The sequence below is a fragment of the Diabrotica virgifera genome, chromosome 3 (assembly GCF_917563875.1).
Source record: "Diabrotica virgifera virgifera chromosome 3, PGI_DIABVI_V3a".
NCBI classification, from domain to species: Eukaryota; Metazoa; Arthropoda; class Insecta; order Coleoptera; family Chrysomelidae; genus Diabrotica; species Diabrotica virgifera.
In genome coordinates, this window is record NC_065445.1 from 61,647,922 (window position 1) to 61,668,920 (window position 20,999).

At 34.1% G+C, this 20,999-nt stretch overlaps 1 protein-coding gene across 11 annotated transcripts in view; it reads left to right on the top strand.

Annotated features, from left to right (window-relative positions):
* The window catches only part of LOC114339297 (ankyrin-3), a 539,512-nt gene that overhangs the window by 260,134 nt on the left and 258,379 nt on the right, over nucleotides 1-20,999 (top strand). For all 11 annotated transcript variants that reach the window (XM_050646489.1, XM_050646490.1, XM_050646493.1 and 8 more), the window contains exon 3: nucleotides 5,834-5,966. In XM_050646489.1, the coding sequence (XP_050502446.1) occupies nucleotides 5,834-5,966 (133 nt within the window). The remainder of the gene's footprint in view (nucleotides 1-5,833; nucleotides 5,967-20,999) is intronic.

The following is a 20,999-nucleotide window of genomic DNA, read 5'->3' on the forward strand; positions in this document are numbered from 1 at the left end:
GACTGTGTCGTAACTCACTGTGGCAAAGGTTCACTACGGGACAATATTTATATGCCTCATAAACTCATAACGCACTCAATGTAAGTTTCTAAATATCTCTAAACGCAGACAAGGTGTTAAATAAATGGTCCGAATTGTAACACTTCTTTATTTTACTTTTTCGAGTCTGAATCCGACTACAGTTTTTCTGCCATATCGGGCTACGACTACAAAACTTTTTATTTGCGAGCCACAAAACATCGAGGGTGCACTTTGATGGACAAAGTCTGCATGCTCCAGGTGCTCCACATTCTGTATTCACAAAGTGCGTCGTTAGTCGTTATCTGTTTTTATACCCCATTTAATAAGGTTCTGTTTTACAGAGATAACGCCGGTGCGTATGCGGTTGAGTCTCCGCCAGGTTCTTCAGTCCAGGTTCATTTCATTAGGTGTGGAGGGACGCCGGTGTTCAACATTCCTCCATGGAGAGTTTGGAGTAGTTCCAATGTCTCTTTCCAGCGTTTTGTACTTTCAGTAAGTTCAATGTGCCGCTAAGCCTTCGATAGCTAAGTGGAGAACTTTTAATGAACCGTAAGAGGCTGTAATTCTGGCCTGTTGAATTGGTTATGTAAATAAAACACTTTCTATTTTGCTATGACTGTAATGAAGTTGAAAAGGGCAAGAAATCGAATTTTATATGTGAACATTTGAGTTAACAACTATTTACCGTGAAAGCCCGCCGCAACACATATTATTTACACTCTATCGGCTTTATGCAAAATTGCCACGTGAAGAATACTCTTCGAACAAGCGTAATGAAAAAGAAAAAAAAATGTTTTTGCGTGCGTTCTTAAGGAATGTTGATAGTTGACTGCTGTTTGCCCTTGCATCTTGCATCCCGTTAACAAATTTTTCCGTTGGGGTGCTTTGGGTAAAAGAAGGCGGAGATTAACATTCTTGGAAGATTTCTTCAGTCACTGCGTAATAAAATTCTTATGACTTTTTCAGAGGCGTCGTGGTATGAATATTATTTATGAAATAGAATTTATTTGGGTGGAGAATACAGTTCTCCAACAAGGTGGTTCTGGGTGTAGGGAGAACAGTTCGGTGGTTCGACGCTCAGCTCACGTTTCTCATACACCTTTTCCTTGATTTAACCCGTTAACGCCTACGGGTACCATATGGAGCCAACAAATTGCGTACGCATCGGAGTCTATTTACCGTATTCTTTCTGGACATTCGTTTCGTGTAAATGTTTTATTTATTACTTTTTGAACTAGGGTCCTCGTTTTTGTTTTCGAAAGATTTTCTACAAACTTCAATAAATAACTTATACAGGTTTTCATAATATTTCGTCTTACAGTTTTTTCGTAATTAGGCCAAAAAGATGTGTGTTCCCAAATGGAACCGCCAAGTGATTTGCTGTATATGTCGTTTTCACTATTATTTTTTTACTTTTCTTATTTTTAGAGGAATTTCTTTGAAAGCTATCTTCAGGCGCGGAAATTATATTTTCGAATGATACTAGAATCGAAGGCACTGCTGAAGACACAATCGTAGAAGAAACCACTTATAGATCAACCCCGTACTAGCAGAGTAATTCCATCTGAGCCAACTCCAACTGATGAAGGTCTAATTATGTTCACGCGGCAGCAAAATGCAGATTTTTGCGAACAAAGGAATTTGGTTGCTACAGTGTATGATTTTCCAGAGGCTGATTACTCAAAGGATGCTGGTTCAAGCCCTCAGAACTTTTTTGATTACACCAACTAGACCTGTTAAAGGGTTTTTAAGACAGGAGAAAAAAAAACATTATTGTTCCGAGGCCAAAAATATTGTTTCGCAATACACTAATAATATGGGTGACACTGATGTGATGGATAGCGATGTATCTTGCTATCGAATTGGAATCCGTTTCAAGAATATGTTATTGGCCTATTTTTACATACCTAGTGGACGCGAAAATTAAAAATGCATGGAAGTTGAACAGAAAATCTGGTCGTAACATTAGCCAATTGGAATTTACATACGGGCTATTATCCAAATGTATCTAATAAGATATAAAATCATACCGAAAGCACTAGGAAGAGTGTCCGCAATTGCAAAAAGGGACTCTCGAATTGGAGATATTCGGTACGAGGTATTAAATCATTTTGTGGTTTCTGTAGCAGAAAACAAAAGAAGAAGATGCGCACGGATTGGATTTTTAAGCCGACGGAGAACAATGTGCTGCAAATATGATATGGTCCTTTGTATTGACTGTTTTCGCAATTTTCATACCAAGTAACTCTTAACGAACATCTATCGGGTTGGCGCCTAGTGGTCCCATATGGGAACAGTTTTTTTCTCAATTTTTATTTCGTTTACAAACAATTTTCTTCTTACGTTTTGTACAGAATACTGTTACATTTAATGTTTTTCAATAAATTTTGTCGAAAACAATTTTTTTTCTCGGCGTTAATGGGTTAAGCCGGCTGGTTCCTGGCGGTTCGTCAAACCCTTATAATTGTTACCGTTCATCATGCCGTTCATCGAATGTTTGCCTGAACTTCTTCCACATATTGCGAGGCGCATCCTTGGTCGTCTAGTGATATAATACGAATCTAGTTGCCCGGTACAGTAGGGATAGAGGGGTAGATTTAATACAGCCGGTAGGGATTCTACATATCAATTAATGCCGAGGTGACTTGTTGGGCGTGTCTAGATCTACCCCAGACAGGACAAACATATTCTCCTGCTGAGACTCATAAGCCTCAGCTGTTGACTTTAGAACCTGTGGATTTGCACCCTACTTGCTCCCTACGAGTTTCCGGAGAAAGTTGGTTCTCGTAGTAACCTTTTGTCTTGTACTCTGACAGTAAAATTTATATGTTAGTGACCGGTCTAGTATGACTTCAAGATATTTGGGCCTATCAGTATGTTCCAAGTGTTGTCCCTCCCAAGATACATTTAGTTTTACATGCGCCAGATGGTTGTTAGGTTGTTGAGATGGAATGTACATACCTGGGTCTTAGTAGGATTTGGTTTTAATGAGGTTTGTTTGTAGCAAGTTGACATCATGTTTAAAGCCTATTCCAGTGTCGACTCTACTTGTGTGAGATAGAAAGTGCCCTTTTACGGCGATATCAAGGTCGTCAGCGTAAACAAGACTCTCAGTTTAGGTTAGTTAGGTCATTAATTATGGTACACAACAATTAGACCGAAAGCAGTGGACCGAACTCATTGGACCGAAAAACACTTTACCGAAACCTTTCTAGACCGAACAGCATTAGACCGAAATGGGACATAAATTAAAAAAGATTGCTCTGAATAACTCCGTGGAAGGATGGCATAGAGGTTTTCAGAAACAAATTTGTGCAAATCATCCAAGTACGTATTTTTAAATTTTTTGAAGCTCTGCAGAGAGAACAGAGTTTGAACGAACTAAGAATAGAACAATATTTAGCTGGCGAACAACCACCCACAAGCCAGAAAAAATACAGAGAGTCTGCTGACAGATTAAAACGCTTCGTCGGTAACTTTGATGTTCATGGTATCATACTGAATCACTTAAGGGGGATTGCATATAACTTTAATTTTTAGTATTTAGTTTTTAGTATTGTACATAATCAATAAATTAATAAACCAAAAACAAATAAAAACAAAAAAATAAACAAAAGACAAAGCAAAAAAAACAACCTCTATACTCGCCAGTACTTTGTGCTGCCAGTCCTAAGCCTAGATAAAGGGTGAAAGGAGGTTGATGTTATTATCCTTGCTCAGATTACAATCCTGTTTGAGCACCCTGTATTATGTACTTAATGCTTTTCGGTCTCCTACTGTTCGGTCTAGTGAGGTTTCGGTAAAGTGCTTTTCGGTCTACTGCTTTCGGTCTAATGATTTCGGCCTCTTTATAGTAAACCATTAATTATTGCCAATTTCAATTGAGGAAACAGCAAACAAAAGAAAAACTATTGTAAAGTAAAGATTAAAAGATATTTCTATTTCTATTCTTATTAAGTCATTTCCATTTCTTGTTATAATACTCTCTAAACTATAGCCTAGCTGACCATAGCATTGAACTTAACCGACTTTTTAACCCTAATGTATGTATAAACGAGGTTTTATAATTATTATGTTACGCTTCACTTGATAGGTATTTTAATTCTAATTTGCGGTATCCTTCTAATATGAGATTAATTTGAATACAGAGTGTGAATACATATATTATACCATTAAATTACAATACATGTTTCTATCTAAAACAGCGGTTATATCTTTTAGAAGGCGGTTCAAAGCATTGTATAATCATCACCATCGTCATCAACTATGTGCGTCTGTTGAGACTTTTTCGTTGAACTAGAATTATGACATTGACATATTACATATTATGTACTTGTATAGCGTATTTCTCTTTTAAATTGGTTTTTTTATTTGTTAATTTTTATATTTTGATTTAAATTCTTAAAAAATGGAAATTATTACATATATCATAAAATGTATGAGTTACTAACGCACAAATCTAGCTGTCTAAAATAAAAGTCAATTACGCAGGTTTACAAAAAAAAAAAAAAAAAAATTTTGGACTATTTGACGAAACCATATGACTAAGGGGTTTTTGGGGTCGCTGATCACGAATCCGGGATCCGCTGACCTCTATCACGTCAGGTAAAGGTCATTTCAAGGTCAAATCTAGATAAATCGGCAGTCGCTCTGAAAAAGTATATTAGGGGGTTTTTGGGGTCGCTGATAACGAATCCGGGGCCCGCTGACCTCTCTCACGTCTAGAGCAAGGTCATTTCGATGTCAAATCAAGATAAATCGACACAATCGCTCTGAAAAAGTATGTTACGAGATTTTTGGGGTCGCTGATCACAGAACTGGGGTCCGTTGAGCTCAACCACGTCAGGTAAAGGTCATTTCACGGTCAAATCAGTTTTGTGGACTTGTCCTGATATGACCTTGAAATAACGTGGTAGAGCTCAACGGATTGCAGTTTTGTGATCAGCGACCCCAAAAACTCCCTAATATACATTTTCAGAGCGATTGTGTCAATATATCTTGATTTGACCTTGAAATGACCTTGAACTAGACGTGATAGAGATCAGCGGACCCCGGATTCGTCATCAGCGACCTTAAAAACTCCCTAATATACTTTTTCAGAGCGACTGTCGATTTATCTTGATTTGACCTTGAAACGACCTTTACCTGACGTGATAGAGGTCAGCGGACCCCGGATTCGTGATCAGCGACCCCAAAACCACCTTGTCATATGGTTTCGTCAAATAGTCCGAAATTTAGTTTTTTTTGTAAACCTGTGTTATTCATGATACCCATTCTAGAATTCTGGAACCTTGTACTCGTACAACTTGTAAAGGTCTAGTAAATAGGTGCCATATGCTTTTGAAGCCACTTGGTACCTACGTTAAAAAAATACATATTTAAATTTAAAAGTTGACGTGTACCAGCGTTTTTTTCTAATTTTCTAAAATAAGGACACAAAGAATATTATTCCATAAGAGGTTTTCACAGTGTATAATTTCAAAATTTCACCCTGTAATATTCATAATATACGCTACGCTACATGATATAATTCGTTAAGATCAGGTTAATACTAAGCAGCTTTTAAAACTATAAAAATATACAGGGTGTTCCATTAAAAATAAATCTTATGAACTATGTTAGGCTTGCGTGAATTCCCTGTACATTTTATGTTTAAAAAGCGCACATGTAGATATTAAAAATCGACGGGTCTCGGCGTTTTTTATACCTTTTTATAAAACAAGGACAGAAATAATTGTATTGCATAAGTTGTTTCCACCCTATATTATTATGTTGGTATGTTACAATCCTTAAATGTTTTTTTTTGTTATAGAATGGTTTAAACGCCCTTCATTTGGCGTCGAAGGATGGTCACATAGAAATAGCTAGAGAACTATTAAAACGGGGTGCTATTCCAGATGCGGCGACGAAAAAAGGAAATACCTCATTACACATAGCTTCCCTTGGTAAGTATCATTATTTTTTTCTATTAACGTATGAAGATTAGTCTTCGCGTGTCTGTATTTATGTTTTTCATTTGGTTTAGTTTATTACTAACCTAGCTTTTATTAATTATTTTTTATTTTTTATTTAGAAATTACACTAAGCATTAAAATTTCCGCACCACCTTAAAAATGGGAGATATTTGATGTCTCGTATTTCCTAAACCTGTTGTCCGATTTTAGTGATTTTTTCAATATGTTATAGCTTTGTTCTTCAAGAATATCGATGTAATAAAGTTGTTGCTAAACAGATAAGTGTCATTGAATACCGGGTGTAATAATGATAGTGTGTTTTTTCCTCAAAGTTTGGAACACCCTGTGGAATATTCTAGCGTATATAAAATATTGAAATTAAAACTCAACTGTAACCTTAGACTTTCTTAACACTCTGCCTTTTGATTCATTCGCTTATGTTGGATAATAAAAAAGTTAGGTACTTGTAACAACTAGCAACGTTCTTCATCAATACAGGGTGTTTCTAAATAAGTGCGACAAACTTTAAGGGGTAATTCTGCATGAAAAATAATGACCTTTTGCTTTATAAACATATGCCCGCAAATGCTTCGTTTCCGAGATACGGGATGTTGATTTTTTTCTTACAAACTGACGATTTATTTATTGCTCTAAAACCGGTTGAGATATACAAATGAAATTTGTAAGGTTTTAAGAGGTAGTTATTGCGCATTTTCTAACATACAATTAAGAATTTTATATTCACCATTGGTATACAAAAAGGGAGAACACGTCAACTGCGAAAATTATAGAGCAATATGTTTATCATCGGTATGTTTTAAAATATACACGAAAATAGTAGAGAAGAGGCTAAGACAAGAGGTAGAAAAAGAACTGGGAGAAGAACAAGCAGCGTTTAGACCAGAAAGACAGACAAATGATAACATTTACATCATTAGAAATATAATAGAAAAAAGTATTGACTCGGGGGGAAAGCTCATTCTAGCATTCATAGATCTAAGGGCAGCATTCGACTCTATAGAAAGACAAATTATATGGAAATGCTTGCAGAACATGAAAGTACCAAGTACACTGATAAAAATAATTGAAAATATATACGGAGTAGTAAAAGGACGTGTACAGATAGCAGGAGAAAGATCTGAAGAATTCAATTGGGAAAGAGGTATCAAGCAAGGAGACAGTCTTAGTCCGCTACTATTCATAATAGTCATGAATGAATTGACTAGAAATACTGGAAAAAGAACGAACCAAATACAGACAACAATAGGATACCAAAGATTACAGCCAATAAAAATAGAAGCCCTATTGTATGCGGATGACATAGTCCTTATAGCAGATTCCGTGACAAAAATGCAAAAACTCATAAATATATGGACAGAAGAAATAGAGAAATTAAAAATGGAAATAAACATCGAGAAAAGTAAAATAATGGTCATCGGCGAAAAGGAAGAAAATGAAGTAATTATAAAATGCAAAAATACTCAACTGGAAATAGTTACAGCATATGATTATCTTGGAAGTATTATTACCAATGATGGGAAAATAGACCTCGAAATAACAAACAGAACTAAAAAATCAAATAAACTGTACTACGCACTAGCGCCAATTCTGAGGAAAAAAGAATTGTCCCACGAAACAAAAATTAAAATATATAATACGATTGTGATACCGACGATACTGTATACAAGCGAAAATTGGACTTTACAGAAAAAGCATAATAGTAGGATAAATGCAATTGAGATGAGACATTTACGTGCTATAGCCGGAAAGACCAAATGGGATAGAATAAGAAATGAGACAATAAGAGGGAGAACTAAACAGGAACCAATAATGAATAAAATAATAAAGAGGCAATTAAACTGGTATGGACATCTGATGAGAATGAAACCTAGTAGACTAGCAAGGAAAATTCACGAAACAAGGAATATTACAAAAAAGAAAAAAGGCAGGCCGAAGAAAAAATGGATACAGCAAATAGTAGAAGCAGGAAAAATCAAACAGAAAACGCTAGAAGAAATGAAACTAATAGCACAGGACCGAAAAGAATGGAAGAGATGGGTGAATATGTAGCTAAATTAAACCCAAATCCGACACCTGAAAGGGTATAAGGAAGGGGAGAAAGAAAGAAAGAAATATTCACCATTGGCGTGCATACGGGTAATATGACCCGTATGCACGCCAATGGTGAATATAAAATTCTTAAGTGTATGTCAAAAAAAGCGCAATAACTACCTCTTAAAACCTACTAAATTTCATTTGCATATATATCTCAACCGGTTCTAGAGCAATAAATAAATCGTTAGTTTGTAAGAAAAAATTCAACATCCCTTATCTTGGAAACGCAGCATTTGCGGAAATATGTTTATAAAGCAAACGGTCATTATTTTTACATGCAGAATTACCTCTTAAAGTTTGTCGCACTTATTTAGAAACACCCTGTATTGGTAAAGAACATTGCTAGTTGTTAAAGTACCTAACTTTTTTATTATCCAACATAAGCAAATGAATCAAAAAGCAAAATGATAAGAAAGCCTAAGGCTACAGTTGAGTTTTAATTTCAATATTTTATATGCGCTAGAATATTTCACAGGGTGTTCCAAACTTTGAGGAAAAAACACACTATCATTGTTACACCCGGTATGCAATGACACTTATCTCTTTAGCAACAATATTATTACATCGATATTCTTGAAGAACACTATAACATATACAAAAAATAAAGAAAGTAAAAGCAGTTGGACCAGATAATATTTCTGGTGAAATGTGGAGAGCATTTGGAGGGATGTTTCCTCTCCCTAGCTTGCTATTATAAAACAGCCATAAGACCAGCTATGATGAACGCAACTGAATGTTGGGCAGTTAAAAAAAAAGAACAACGAGTGCATGTGGTGGAAATGAGAATACTTAGATGGATGAGTGGAGTATCAAAAAAGGATAAAATTAAGAATGAGTATATTAGGGGAAGTCTAGTTTGGCACCAATTGATGCCAAAATGAGGGAACATCGGTTAAGATGGTTTGGTCATGTTCAACGTCGAGACGTTAATCACCCAATACAAAGAACTGCTGATTTGTGGGTACCTGAAAGGAGTAGGAGGGGAGGACCAAAGAAGACCTGGAAGGAGACGCTTAGGCAGAAAATTTCGGTAACGGCGTTTGATATTGATATGACCCAAGATAGAAACTTATGGAAAAATGTAATTATTAGGAAAGCCGACCCCGCATAGGGATAAGTCAAAGAGAATGATGATGATGACAGAATGGAAAGTAGATAGTAGAAGGGCATCAGGTTGTAAAAAGTGCTCATTAGTGAAAAATAGAATCACATAGGTACCGAAAGGAAGACCTAACTATTTTTTGGTATACAAATTTCAGACTAAAATTTCCGCCGATGAAGCTGATGTTTCAAAAATACATATTAACTAGATTATGTGGAAATTGAAAACAGTAAGACATAGGTATTCTTACAATATATCACATTATGATATGAGCTGCTGCAGTAATTTCTATATTAGCCTAATAAAATAAAAAAAAGTCAAAATGTAAATTCGTACAGGTTAAAACAAATTTTATATCAAATTTTAAGTGGGTACAAAAGATATTTTCAAGAAAGTATCCAAATCATACAAGGGGATCATTGTTTAAATAATTAAAAAGGGGTCATTTTTGCAAAAAATATACTTTTTTAACTGCTGAGGTAATTCACTTATTAATGAAGGTCTATGAGATTTTTTTCTGCAAAGTTGAAGGGTAAATCTTTCACATAAGACTTACTAAATTAAATTCGACCCCCTATTTATTTAAATAATTGTATATAAATCTTTAAAAACAAATTTGCAAAAAAATATTTTTAGCGTTTTAAATAAGCACTATAAAATATCTTATTTTACGGTGTAAGTTGCGCTATGTTACCAGTATTAATTAAAAATAAATTGGTCGAAAAATATTTAATATTTTTTGAGATATTGAATTTGTTTATTAAATGTTACTATATTTTCAATTGCAAATGTTGCCAAAGAAATATTCACCTGCTTAAGATCCCATTATTTTTATTTTTATGTATGTTTTCGATAAATGTATTGATAAATTCAAATTTCAATTAAACTGCCCCCTAAAATGGCATTTGAAAACTATTCAAATTTGTTTATAATTTGTTTTTTTTAATAACGTCGCGGGGATTGAGTATTTTGAAATGCCGTTTGGATAATTGGGTTCCTGGGAATTTTTTACTAATTAACAAAATTTTTTTGTCGTTTTTTCTTCTTCTTTTTTTTCTTGGAGTTATATTACTACGGGCCCTTTTAATGTAAAATTTTATTTAAGAATGTCGAATCTCTGAGTTGTAGATTCTAGACCTAAAAATATTAAGATTTAACTAAAATCTCTTAAATAAAATGTGGCTACTTACTGAGTTACAGGGTGTTTTATTTAAAAATTATTTTTACCAACTACTTTAAAACTATTTGACGTATCCTTATCATACTTGGCAGAAAGTGTGGCTATTATACACCCTACTAAATTGTGATTAATAAACGTTTCTAGCTAGTGCCAGAGGCGTACGACAGGGGATAGTGAATTATTGACCCTTCCCAAATTCTACGCCACTGAGTGAATTACTATTTTAACGTAATTTTTCGATTCTCCGATACTTTGTATGTAAATAGCTTTATTGGTATCGATAAAGTCATCAATTTGAGAGATATTGGAAGTTTAAAATGAATGAATGAATGAATCAAAATAACTATGCTGCTTCATTTTTAACGTCCAATATCTCGAAAACTAATGACCTAATCGTTACCAGTAAAGAGTATATTATTTACATAGAAAGTATTAGAGAATCGAAAAATTTTGCTAAAATGGCAATCCCCTCAGTGGCGTACAATTTGGGAAGGGTCAATCATTAACTATTCCCTGTCGTACGCCTCTGGCAGTAGCTAGAAACTTTTATTTATCACAATTTAGTAGACTGTATAGTACCCACACTTTCTGCCAAGTATGATAAGGATACGTCAAATAGTTTGAAAGTACTTGGTAAAAATAATTGTTAAATTTTTAAATAAAACACCCTGTAACTCAGTAAGTAGCCACATTTTATTCAAGTGATTTTAGACCAATCTTAATATTTTTAGGTCTAGAATCTAAAACTTAGAGATTCGACATTCTTAATGAAACTTAACCCTAAAAGGGCCCGTAGTAATATAACTCCAAGAAAAAAAAAGAAGAGGAAAAAAGAAGAAAAAATTTTGGTAATTATTGAAAAATTCCCAGGAACCGAATTATCGAAACGGCATGTCAAAATATTTATGCCTTGCGACGTTATTAAAAAAACAAATTATAAACAAATTTGAATAATTTTCAAATGCCATTTTAGGGGGAAGTTTAATTAAAATTTGAATTTATCAATACATTTATAGAAAATATACATAAAAATAAAAATAATAAGATTTAATACGGGTGAATATTTCTTTGGCAACAACCGCGTTTTTGCATTTGAAAATAGAGTAACATTTAATAAACAAATTCAATATCTCAAAAAATATTAAATACTTTTCGACCAATTTTTTTTTGTTTAATACTGATAACATAGAGCAAATTCTCTTGTAAAATAATATATTTTATAGTGCTTATTTAAAACGCTAAAAATAATTTTTTGCAAATTTGTTTTTAAAGTTTTATGTATAATTATTTAAATAAATAGGGGGTCAAATTTAATTTAGTAAATCTTCTGTGAAAGATTTACCCTTCAGCTTTGCAGAAAACAATCCTATAGACCTTCATTAGTAACTGAATAACCTCAGCAGTTAAAAAAGTAATTTTTTTACAAAAATGACCCCTTTTTAATTATTTAAATAATGATCCCCTTATATGATTTGGATACTGTCTTGAAAATATCTTTTGTACCCACCTAAACTTTGATATAAAATTTGTTTCAACCTGTACGAATTTACATTTTGATTTACATGTAGTGTAATTTTATTTTACTAGACTATATTATTTCAGCAATATTACTATTTTAATATTACTATGTACTTTAAATTTATATTTTGTCGATAATAATGTGCTTCAATCAATCTGGTGTATTTTTACAGATGTCTTCGAATTTTCCATCAAAATTCAGAGTTTATCTCTTATTTTATAGTTGCATTTCCGGATCAAATGGTCCTTGTACACCTATATTCAAAAATTCATATCATAACTCGGATACTACTTGGAAACCATTCAACTGTTCCGATCACTGCATTTAACATGATTTCCAAACATACGAACATGCACTTTTCGATGTTTTACAATGTTTGGCAGCGACCTCGTAACCCATATCCTACAGAGAAATATGCAATGGCCCATTTATGTACAAACCACAAGAGAATAAAATATTGTATAAGCGGTTATAATGTCAAGGAGCATGATACTACTAAAATCGATAAATAATTATATTAAAATAAATAGAGTGAATAGAATATCTCCCAACAGTGATGTTTTCTGTATAAGGTTTTGACTGTACATATATTCAAATTTATTTTATTTATTTATTTAAGTTTTTTCTGTCCTTTTCCTAGACGAGTGAAAATGGAATGTGATTGCATATAGTGGAGTCCTTTTTGTTTTTTATATTCATCGTCTGCGGTCTTATAAATTGTAAAAGTCGCAGATTATGGATGTACCAGAAAGAACTTTCAACACGAAAAGTTTCAGATTTAAATAACTATTTACCATTTTAATTTTATTATAGTGGTGAATTCTGCATCTGAGACTTGTCAATTTGATCTTCCTTAGGATTTTCTTTCCCAAACACGTAGTCTCTCTTAGTTTGCTGTTGTTTTCGTCGACGTTGATTAATTTTAAGTCCATGGTGCGAAAGTCAGTGTTGTTGCAAGAGTAGTATTGGTCATAGTTTCAGACAAGCCGAGTGCAAATATAAATTTATATTTGACTAGTAGTAAAGTTGAACATATTTAACATTATTAAGGTTTTACTGTCATTGTAATGTGTTCAATGCAAAAATCTCACTTTGTTAAAATTTCCTAACCTCGGAAAATACTATTCAAACAACTTACAAATTTCTGATTCTTTAATTTTACATAATTAATGAAAATTTTGATTTATCTTACAGATTCCATTGTAAATAATTAATACATTAACTAAAAAAGGATAGTTCCCTGGGTTGGCTGTATACCATACTTACTTACTTGTTTTACTTCGATGTTAGAGTTTAATTAATATATTGATATTTTGAAATACATACACCGTTATTCATTTAAATAAGTAAAGAAATAAATCAATCAATCAATAAATATATATATATATATATAGTGGCTAAAACACCCCCGTGGGGGTAGCGCCGCCTTTACAGGCTCTCTAGATCCATGTTTTCGAGGTGGATCAGTCCTCCGTTCTTCTCTTTCTTAAACTGCATTACATATCCGGTTCCAGCTCCTTCTGTCTCTTGCTTTTTCTTCTGCATTTCTAATACCCATGCCCTCTAGATCTCGCTTCACCTCTTCCAGCCATTTGGACCTCGGTCTTCCTCTTCGTCTCCTTCCGGCCGGAGACCACTTTGTCACTATGTTTATTATCGCTTCTTCTCCTGCTCTCCATACATGCCCAAGCCATCTCAATCTTTGTCTCTTTATTCTCCTGACTATATCTTGTCCCTTCAATTCCTCATTTATTTCGTTATTTCTTCGACTCCTGTATTCACCCTCTGCTGTTTTTATTGGTCCTAATATTGCCCGAATTATTTTTCTCTCAGTTCTTCTCAAATTTTCTTCGTCTGTCTTGGTCATTGTCATCACTTCTGCTCCATACATTAATGTCGGTCTAATTAACGTTTCATAGAGCCTTAATTTAGTAGTTTTTGTTAATATTTTGCTTTTTATCATTTTTTTGTTGGCTTGGAATGCTCTATTTATTGCCAATGTTTTCTCTTTTATTTCGTTTTCTCTTGTTCCATCACTTGACAGCATGACTCCCAGGTACTTATATTTACTTACTTCTTCAAATTTGTATCTTCCCACTTTAACCTCTCTATTAGTAGGATTTTTCCCTAATCTTAAAATTTTTGTTTTGTTTTCGTTAATACTCAGACCCACTGTTTTTCCTTCTTGAATGAGTTCCTCTACCATTTGCGTTAATATATCTCTTCTCTTTGCCATTATCACAACGTCATCGGCATATGCTACAATTTGACCTCCTCTATTTCTGAGTGTACCTTTGTTCATTTTTCTGGTAATATATTCTATTGCCATGTTGAATAGTGTTGTGGATAAACCATCACCCTGCCTCACTCCTTTGTTTGTTTCAAACTCTTCTGTTTCCCCTATTTGCGTTTTTACACTCGCTCTGGTATGGCTCATCGTCATTTTTATAAGTTTTCTTAATTTAAGCGGTACCTGTAGCATTTTTAATATTTTCAATAGTTGGTTTCGTTTGATGGAATCAAAAGCTTGTTTAAAATCTACGAAAAGTATTTCTAAGTTTATGTTAGCTTCGTTCGCCTTCTCCATTATTTGTTTTAGTATGTATATCGCATCTATTGTGGATTTTCCTTTCCTGAATCCACACTGATATTGACCAATCTTATTCTCTGCTGCTTCTTGTAATCTTCTTTGTATTATGGTTGACAATACCTTATATACTGTACTCAGTAATGTTATTCCCCTGTAATTTTGACATTCTTGTTGGTTTCCCTTTTTATGTATCGTTATTATTTGGCCTGTTTGCCATTCTTTTGGCATTTTTTCTTCTTTCCAGATGTTTACTATCAGTTTGTGTATTTCCCTATGCAACGGTTTCCCTCCTAGTTTTATGAGTTCGCTGTTTATGTTATCTTTTCCGGGTGCTCTTCCGTTTTTGTTATTTTTAATTATTTCAATTACTTCTTCGAGTGTTGGCTCCTTCATTCCATTATTTTCCCACTCTTCCTCCATTTCTGTAATCTCTTCTGTTTCATTTTCTGCCAGTAACTCCTTGAAGTGTTCCATCCAGACTTTCATATATGGTTGATCTTGTGTTACTATTTGCCCTTGTTTATTTTTAACTCCATTTACTTTTGGTTTGAAACCTCTGTTCTGTTCTCTGATTTTTGTGTAGAATTTCTTGGTGTTCTGAGTCTTACTTTCCGCCTCAATTTCCTCCAACTGACTATCCATGAATTTTCTCTTTTGTTCTCTTATTACTTTGTTGCTTGCCTTTCTTTTTTGCTCGTACATGTCTCTATGTTCATTTTTGTGAGTCCGCATCCACTGATTTCGTGCTTTTACTTTTTCTTCAACTGCTTCTTTACATTCTGTATTGAACCAGTCCTTCTTTCTTGTAATTTGCTTCGTCCCTAATGTAGTCTCAGCCGTGTGGTTAATTGCTTTTTTAATATCACCCCATATTTCTTCGACATCATCTCTTTCCTTATTCAGTGCGGCAATTCTTTTACCTATTTCATGTTCATACTTTTGTATCTCTTTTGCTTCCTTCAATTTTTCGATATTCCACCTCTTGTTCCTCTCTTTCTGCCTTCTCATTACTTTCATCTTTTGTCTCAGCTTTGCTACCACCAGGAAATGGTCTGAGTCTCCGCATGCACCTCTGTAGCTTCTCACATCCATTATACTTGATTGTCTTCTTTTCGATATTAATATGTGGTCTATTTGTGACTCTGTTTTTTGGTCTGGAGAAACCCATGTGACTTTGTGTTTTCTTTGATGCTTGAACATTGTACTGCTGATAGACATATTATTTCCTGTCGCCATATTGCATATTCTGTGCCCGTTGTCATTCGTTTTCTCATGTATTGTATGTTTGCCTGCTATTTGCTGTATATAATCCTCCTTTCCTATTTGTGCATTAAAATCGCCCAATATTAATATCACATCTTCTTTTGGTATTTTTTCTAGCTCTTCTTCCATAGTGTCGTAGAAATGATCTTTTTCCTCCTCTTTCGCATTTTCTGTCGGTGCATAAACATTTAGTAGGGATATGTTTGCCTGTTTAGCTTCAATCCTTAGGTAAGCTATTCTTTTGTTTATTAGTCTGACTTCCATTATTTTGTCTCTCATATTTCCAATTACTATGAATCCTACCCCATGTTGTCCTTGCTTTTCTTCCCCTGAGTATATGAAGGTACTATTCTGTTGATCTATTTGTCCTTTCCCTTTCCATCTAATTTCCTGCAGTGCTGCTATTTCCACCTTATACTGTATCAGAACTGATGTAATTTCTTCCAGTTTTCCTGCTCTAAGTAATGTTCTTATATTCCATGACGCTATTCTTATAACACCTCCCTCTCTTTTTTTCTTTTTTGTATTACCCTTTCTTTCTTTCTTTTTGCTAATCTTGCTTGTTCTCATATCCTTTTGTATCATTGCCTTGTCCATTTTTCGTGCCATTGTCGTCATAATGTGTTTCCGTTCCAATTCTAGTTTTTAATTGTTTGATTTTCGTTTACTTTCTTTATTTTTTCTCTTGGATCTAGTTCTGTGTCTCCGTTTGGTGATCTTTCACTCACTGTTCTCGTTCCAGTTTTATTCTTTATAGTTTCTGTCATATTATCATCTCTCAAATCTTCGGAATCGCTGTTCCATCTTTTGACCTGGTCTATATCGTACTCGTCTCCGTTAATTATTAACTTATTATATTTTATCTTTGCGTTGTACCCTTTCATCCTTGCCTCTTTCATGTGTTTTATAAGTGTTGTGCGTTGTTCGATTACGGTTTTTGGATAGTCTTCGTTAACAAACCATTTCGAGCCTTTTAATTTCCATGAAGCTTTAAGAATTTCCGTTCTTGTATTCCCACTTCTTAGCTCTACCAGGACTGGTCTTTCAGGATTTCTAGTTTTGTCTCCTATTCTTCTAATTTCTGTGACCTCTTGGTTGGCTTTGCAAGGTATTTCCATTTTGTTGATGATGTCTTGTACTTTGTTTACCAGTATTTGTGTGTCCTCATCGCTTGTTTCTTCAATGCCGTGTATTATCAGGTTTTTTCTCTTCATATCCCTTTCTATTTGTTCTATTCTATTTTTATGTTGATGCAGCTCTTGTTTGAGAAGTTCATTTTCATTTTTAAGTTCCTGATTCGTATTTTTTAGTTGTTCCAGCTCACTTTGGATCCCATCTAATTTTTCTTCTATTCTCATTCCTCTATCTTCCATTCTATCTAGTTTTTCCCGCAGTTCCTTTATAAATTCCTCCATTTCTTCTTAGTGAGAGTTTCCACAAGTTCCGCGTCTCCCGTACAGTTCGTGTTAAAGACCTGCTCAATCCAGCCCCAACCCGTACGAGAGCTAGCTTACCTTGCTTCTTTCTCACTTTTCTTTATTTCGAATAATTCTGGAGCCGCCTGTGTATTTTGGCGTTTGCCCTGTCAGCGACAGTTCTTATCAGGACTTGTTTTTGTTCTCGAATTCCTCGAAAGGAGTCCGGTTCTGGCATTGTTTAGAACAGTAGCATCGAAGTTACACTCGTAATAAATTGGCTATTTTTAGCGAAAACAAAGTCATTTAATTAAAGTGATTAACACCAGTGTTTAAGTGAACAAACAGGCTTCTGATTACCTAAGTAAGTTCTGAAAATTAATCGACTATTTAATTAATTTCCGTATATTGTCCATTTTTACGATAAGGATATACCATTTATTTACATCTATATTTTATTAATTCGAGAATTCAATAAATATATAAATAAATAAATAAACAAATAATTTGATATGGCGTAGTGAGCTACTAATTAAATACTTATGTTTTACTTATTTTCATGAATTCTAGTGTTTATATAGGACACTAATATTATTGTGTCCTCATGTGGATCTGACATGTTGAAGTTAAATTTTAATTGATATTGGCATTACACAACCATTATATGGAATTTAATGAGCCAATTCATGTATCATAATTATTTGTCAACTGAAATCATAGTGGTGCCACCCCGGTATGTTACTAATTTTGAAATTACCCCGTTAATTATTGGAGTCAAATGTGATGTCACTTGTTGAATCTTTGAAAGTGGGAAGAGGAACATTCAGAAACTACCTACGTCATAAAAATTGAACTTTTTAATTCCCTTCCTCTTCTTCGCCATCAAGTTACTTCAGGATATATATTTTCTGATTTTCTATATATCTGTATTTTCTACATCGATCCATTCTAAATAATATTTAGATTCATCAGAATCTTAATATGCATAGAGACAATAGCGACAAAATTGAGATACAATACATCAAACGACGTCGGATGTGTACTCATGCCCCCTCCTGTCGTATACCACAAGGGCGGATAGAGGACCGATTTTCGGGAGGGGCCATGAACTTTTTTTGGGGATGGTTACCGGAGGTCTGGTGATAATTTTGAAGATTAGGGTTACAATGGTGAATTTTAAGGTACTTTTCACACACTTTTGAGTACCACAAAGACACTCAAGACTTATCGTTATTAAAGTATTATTAAAGTCAGCACCGATTCCTACACATTTCTTCGGATAGAAGTGTAGTTTTTTCAACAAGTTTAATACCATGTTTCCCAATGCTTCTTCTGTCAGGCTTTGTTCTTCCATTTTTATGTTCTTATAAACGTCAATAAACTTGACAAAGTCTGCACGAATGTTGTATTTAATTGTGTATGTATTTCAAATTTAGAGAAAGTTGTTCCACGTGGGATTCGTCGGTCGTTTCGTCAAATATGACAGAGTAATAATTTGCACTTTGAAGCTGATTCTTTATTTGTTCAATTATTTCTTTACCACAAAATGTTATCAATAATTTATTTTGACTAGTGCTACTAATGTATGTTGCTTGGGAAGATGCTGTGGATAGGTGTTGTTTAAGAGTCTTATCTCCTGATGTGATTTTAAACCTTAACAATTCCCCTCATTGCTAGGTCCAGCATCTTCATCCAGAAGCAGGAGGCCATCATCATGATGGCCTCTTAGAGGAATATTTTGTCGACCTAAGAACACTATAGACTCTACTATTGGTAGTAGTCTTGCTCTGTTTTCTTGTATCTGTTTAGACCTCCGAGATTCTATCTGGTTAATGACTGACTTTTGTGGGTTGTGATAACTTTGTAGAAAATCCAGTCCAACCTGAATTCACTCCTTGTGGTATGATGTTTTTTCATGGGTTGTTATGGCTTCATATTTGCCCATGACTTTGGCGAAAGATGTAAAAGGTTTCGTGACAAGGCCTTGGGCTGTTATCCCTTTATTGCGGCCATATTTTTCATTAGAAAAATAAAACGCAATACATACTTGTAAAATAATCACTTTTGACTGTGCGAAAGTAACAACCAACACCTTTATTGTAAGTGCTGGTGACCCAAATCCCTCCATTTCTTTTTGATTCTTTGTGTGTACAAAGTATGGAAATTGATACGATTTTGATGGCTGGCAAGGTCGTTCTAACAATAGGGAACTTGCAAAAAATTTTAAATATTAAAATGATATTAAAAAACATAAGGTAACATGATCTTAAAACGCTTGCATGCGAAAAAAACAAATATTTTTAACCCGTACGCTAATTACGACGTTTTGAAAATGCTATAAAATTCAAATATCTTAGGAGGCTCTTGAACGTCCTTCTATTGGTTCGACGTCACCGGCCACGGTGAACCGGCGGAAACAACGCGATTAAGGTAGGTATCACGGGTATATTACATTTTAATCGTCTTTAATGAAAAATTCCTAGGTATTATTTATGTTCATCTTATATATTGTAATAAGTAGTTCCCCAATCAGCTTAGTTTTAAACTGAAATTGATAAAGTTGAGTGCTACCTTGTAAAGAGTTTAAAACGCATAATATGACGGACGAGGGTTTTTCAAAAGGTCAATCTGACTAACTTACCTACCGTTGATGTCTTCATCGTGGCAAATTTGCATTATCAAATTTGGGAAAGTTTTTATCAAATTTAAATAAAAATTTATCAAATTTTTAACTTGGTATCAGAGCTGATGGGCAGTATTTCAAAATTTAAATACTTTGTTGTAACTATTTAGAACTTTGGACTTTAGAGTAAAACTACAAATAAGTATTTAAATTTTGAAATACGGCCCATTAGCTCCGATACCAAGTTAAAAATATGAAATGTACAAAAAGGGTGAATGATTAAGAAAAAAATTTACTCAAGATCTTGGGTACATTTTTAGTATTTAAATACTTTTGTTATTTAAATACGTTTCAACATTGGTATTTGTATTTATGATAATTTCCCAAATTCACTAAAATTTGTGATTTTTTATATCTACTTAATTGTTTTATATGTCAAGCACAGCCACAGTTATAGATATACCTACAGATCACTCTTTATAGTACATAATAACTTTTCAGTTTCATTTTTAAATACATCTATTTCAAAAAAGGTACTACATATTTGATTCAATCATGCCTAACAATGTGAATTTTTAAAGTGGAATACAGCAAAACTTTATTATTTACAGTAGAGTCTCGGTTATCCGCCCTTCGGTTATCCGCCATTCCGTTTTATCCGCCGTACCATTTATGCAACAAAATATACCTACTTTTGAAAATAGTCCATAAGGTGGAACTGAACTGATTGGAACGACATGATACAAGAAATGAATGATGGCCGAGACTTAATGCCTACATGGCGAGAATAAAGAAATCGAGGACAAACACTCCGGGTGAAGTTTAGGAAAATATTTTGTCCTTAGTGAAACTTATCCCTGGATGTGAGGATGCATCTTTGAGTGATGTTGGAGAGTGGTTTTCAAGGGATGACCAGTATGAAATAACCCAAGAAGAAATTGTTACTCTTGTTAATGTGAAGGTGATGAAGACATCTAAGAACCAGATACTCTTGAGGCCCACATAGTTTCACACAAAGAAGGCGTAAAATATTTTGAAGTTGCGATAAAATACGTCCAGCAACAAGAAGAATCCAGAGCTGTCGATATCATGGTTCTACAGAGATGACGTGACTTGGCAGCAACAAAACGAGTTGCAAAAACTTATGTCTCATTTAACCCTCCCTATTATCCGCCATTTTAGCTTATCCGCCCTTCCGCCGGCCCGTTTATGGCGGA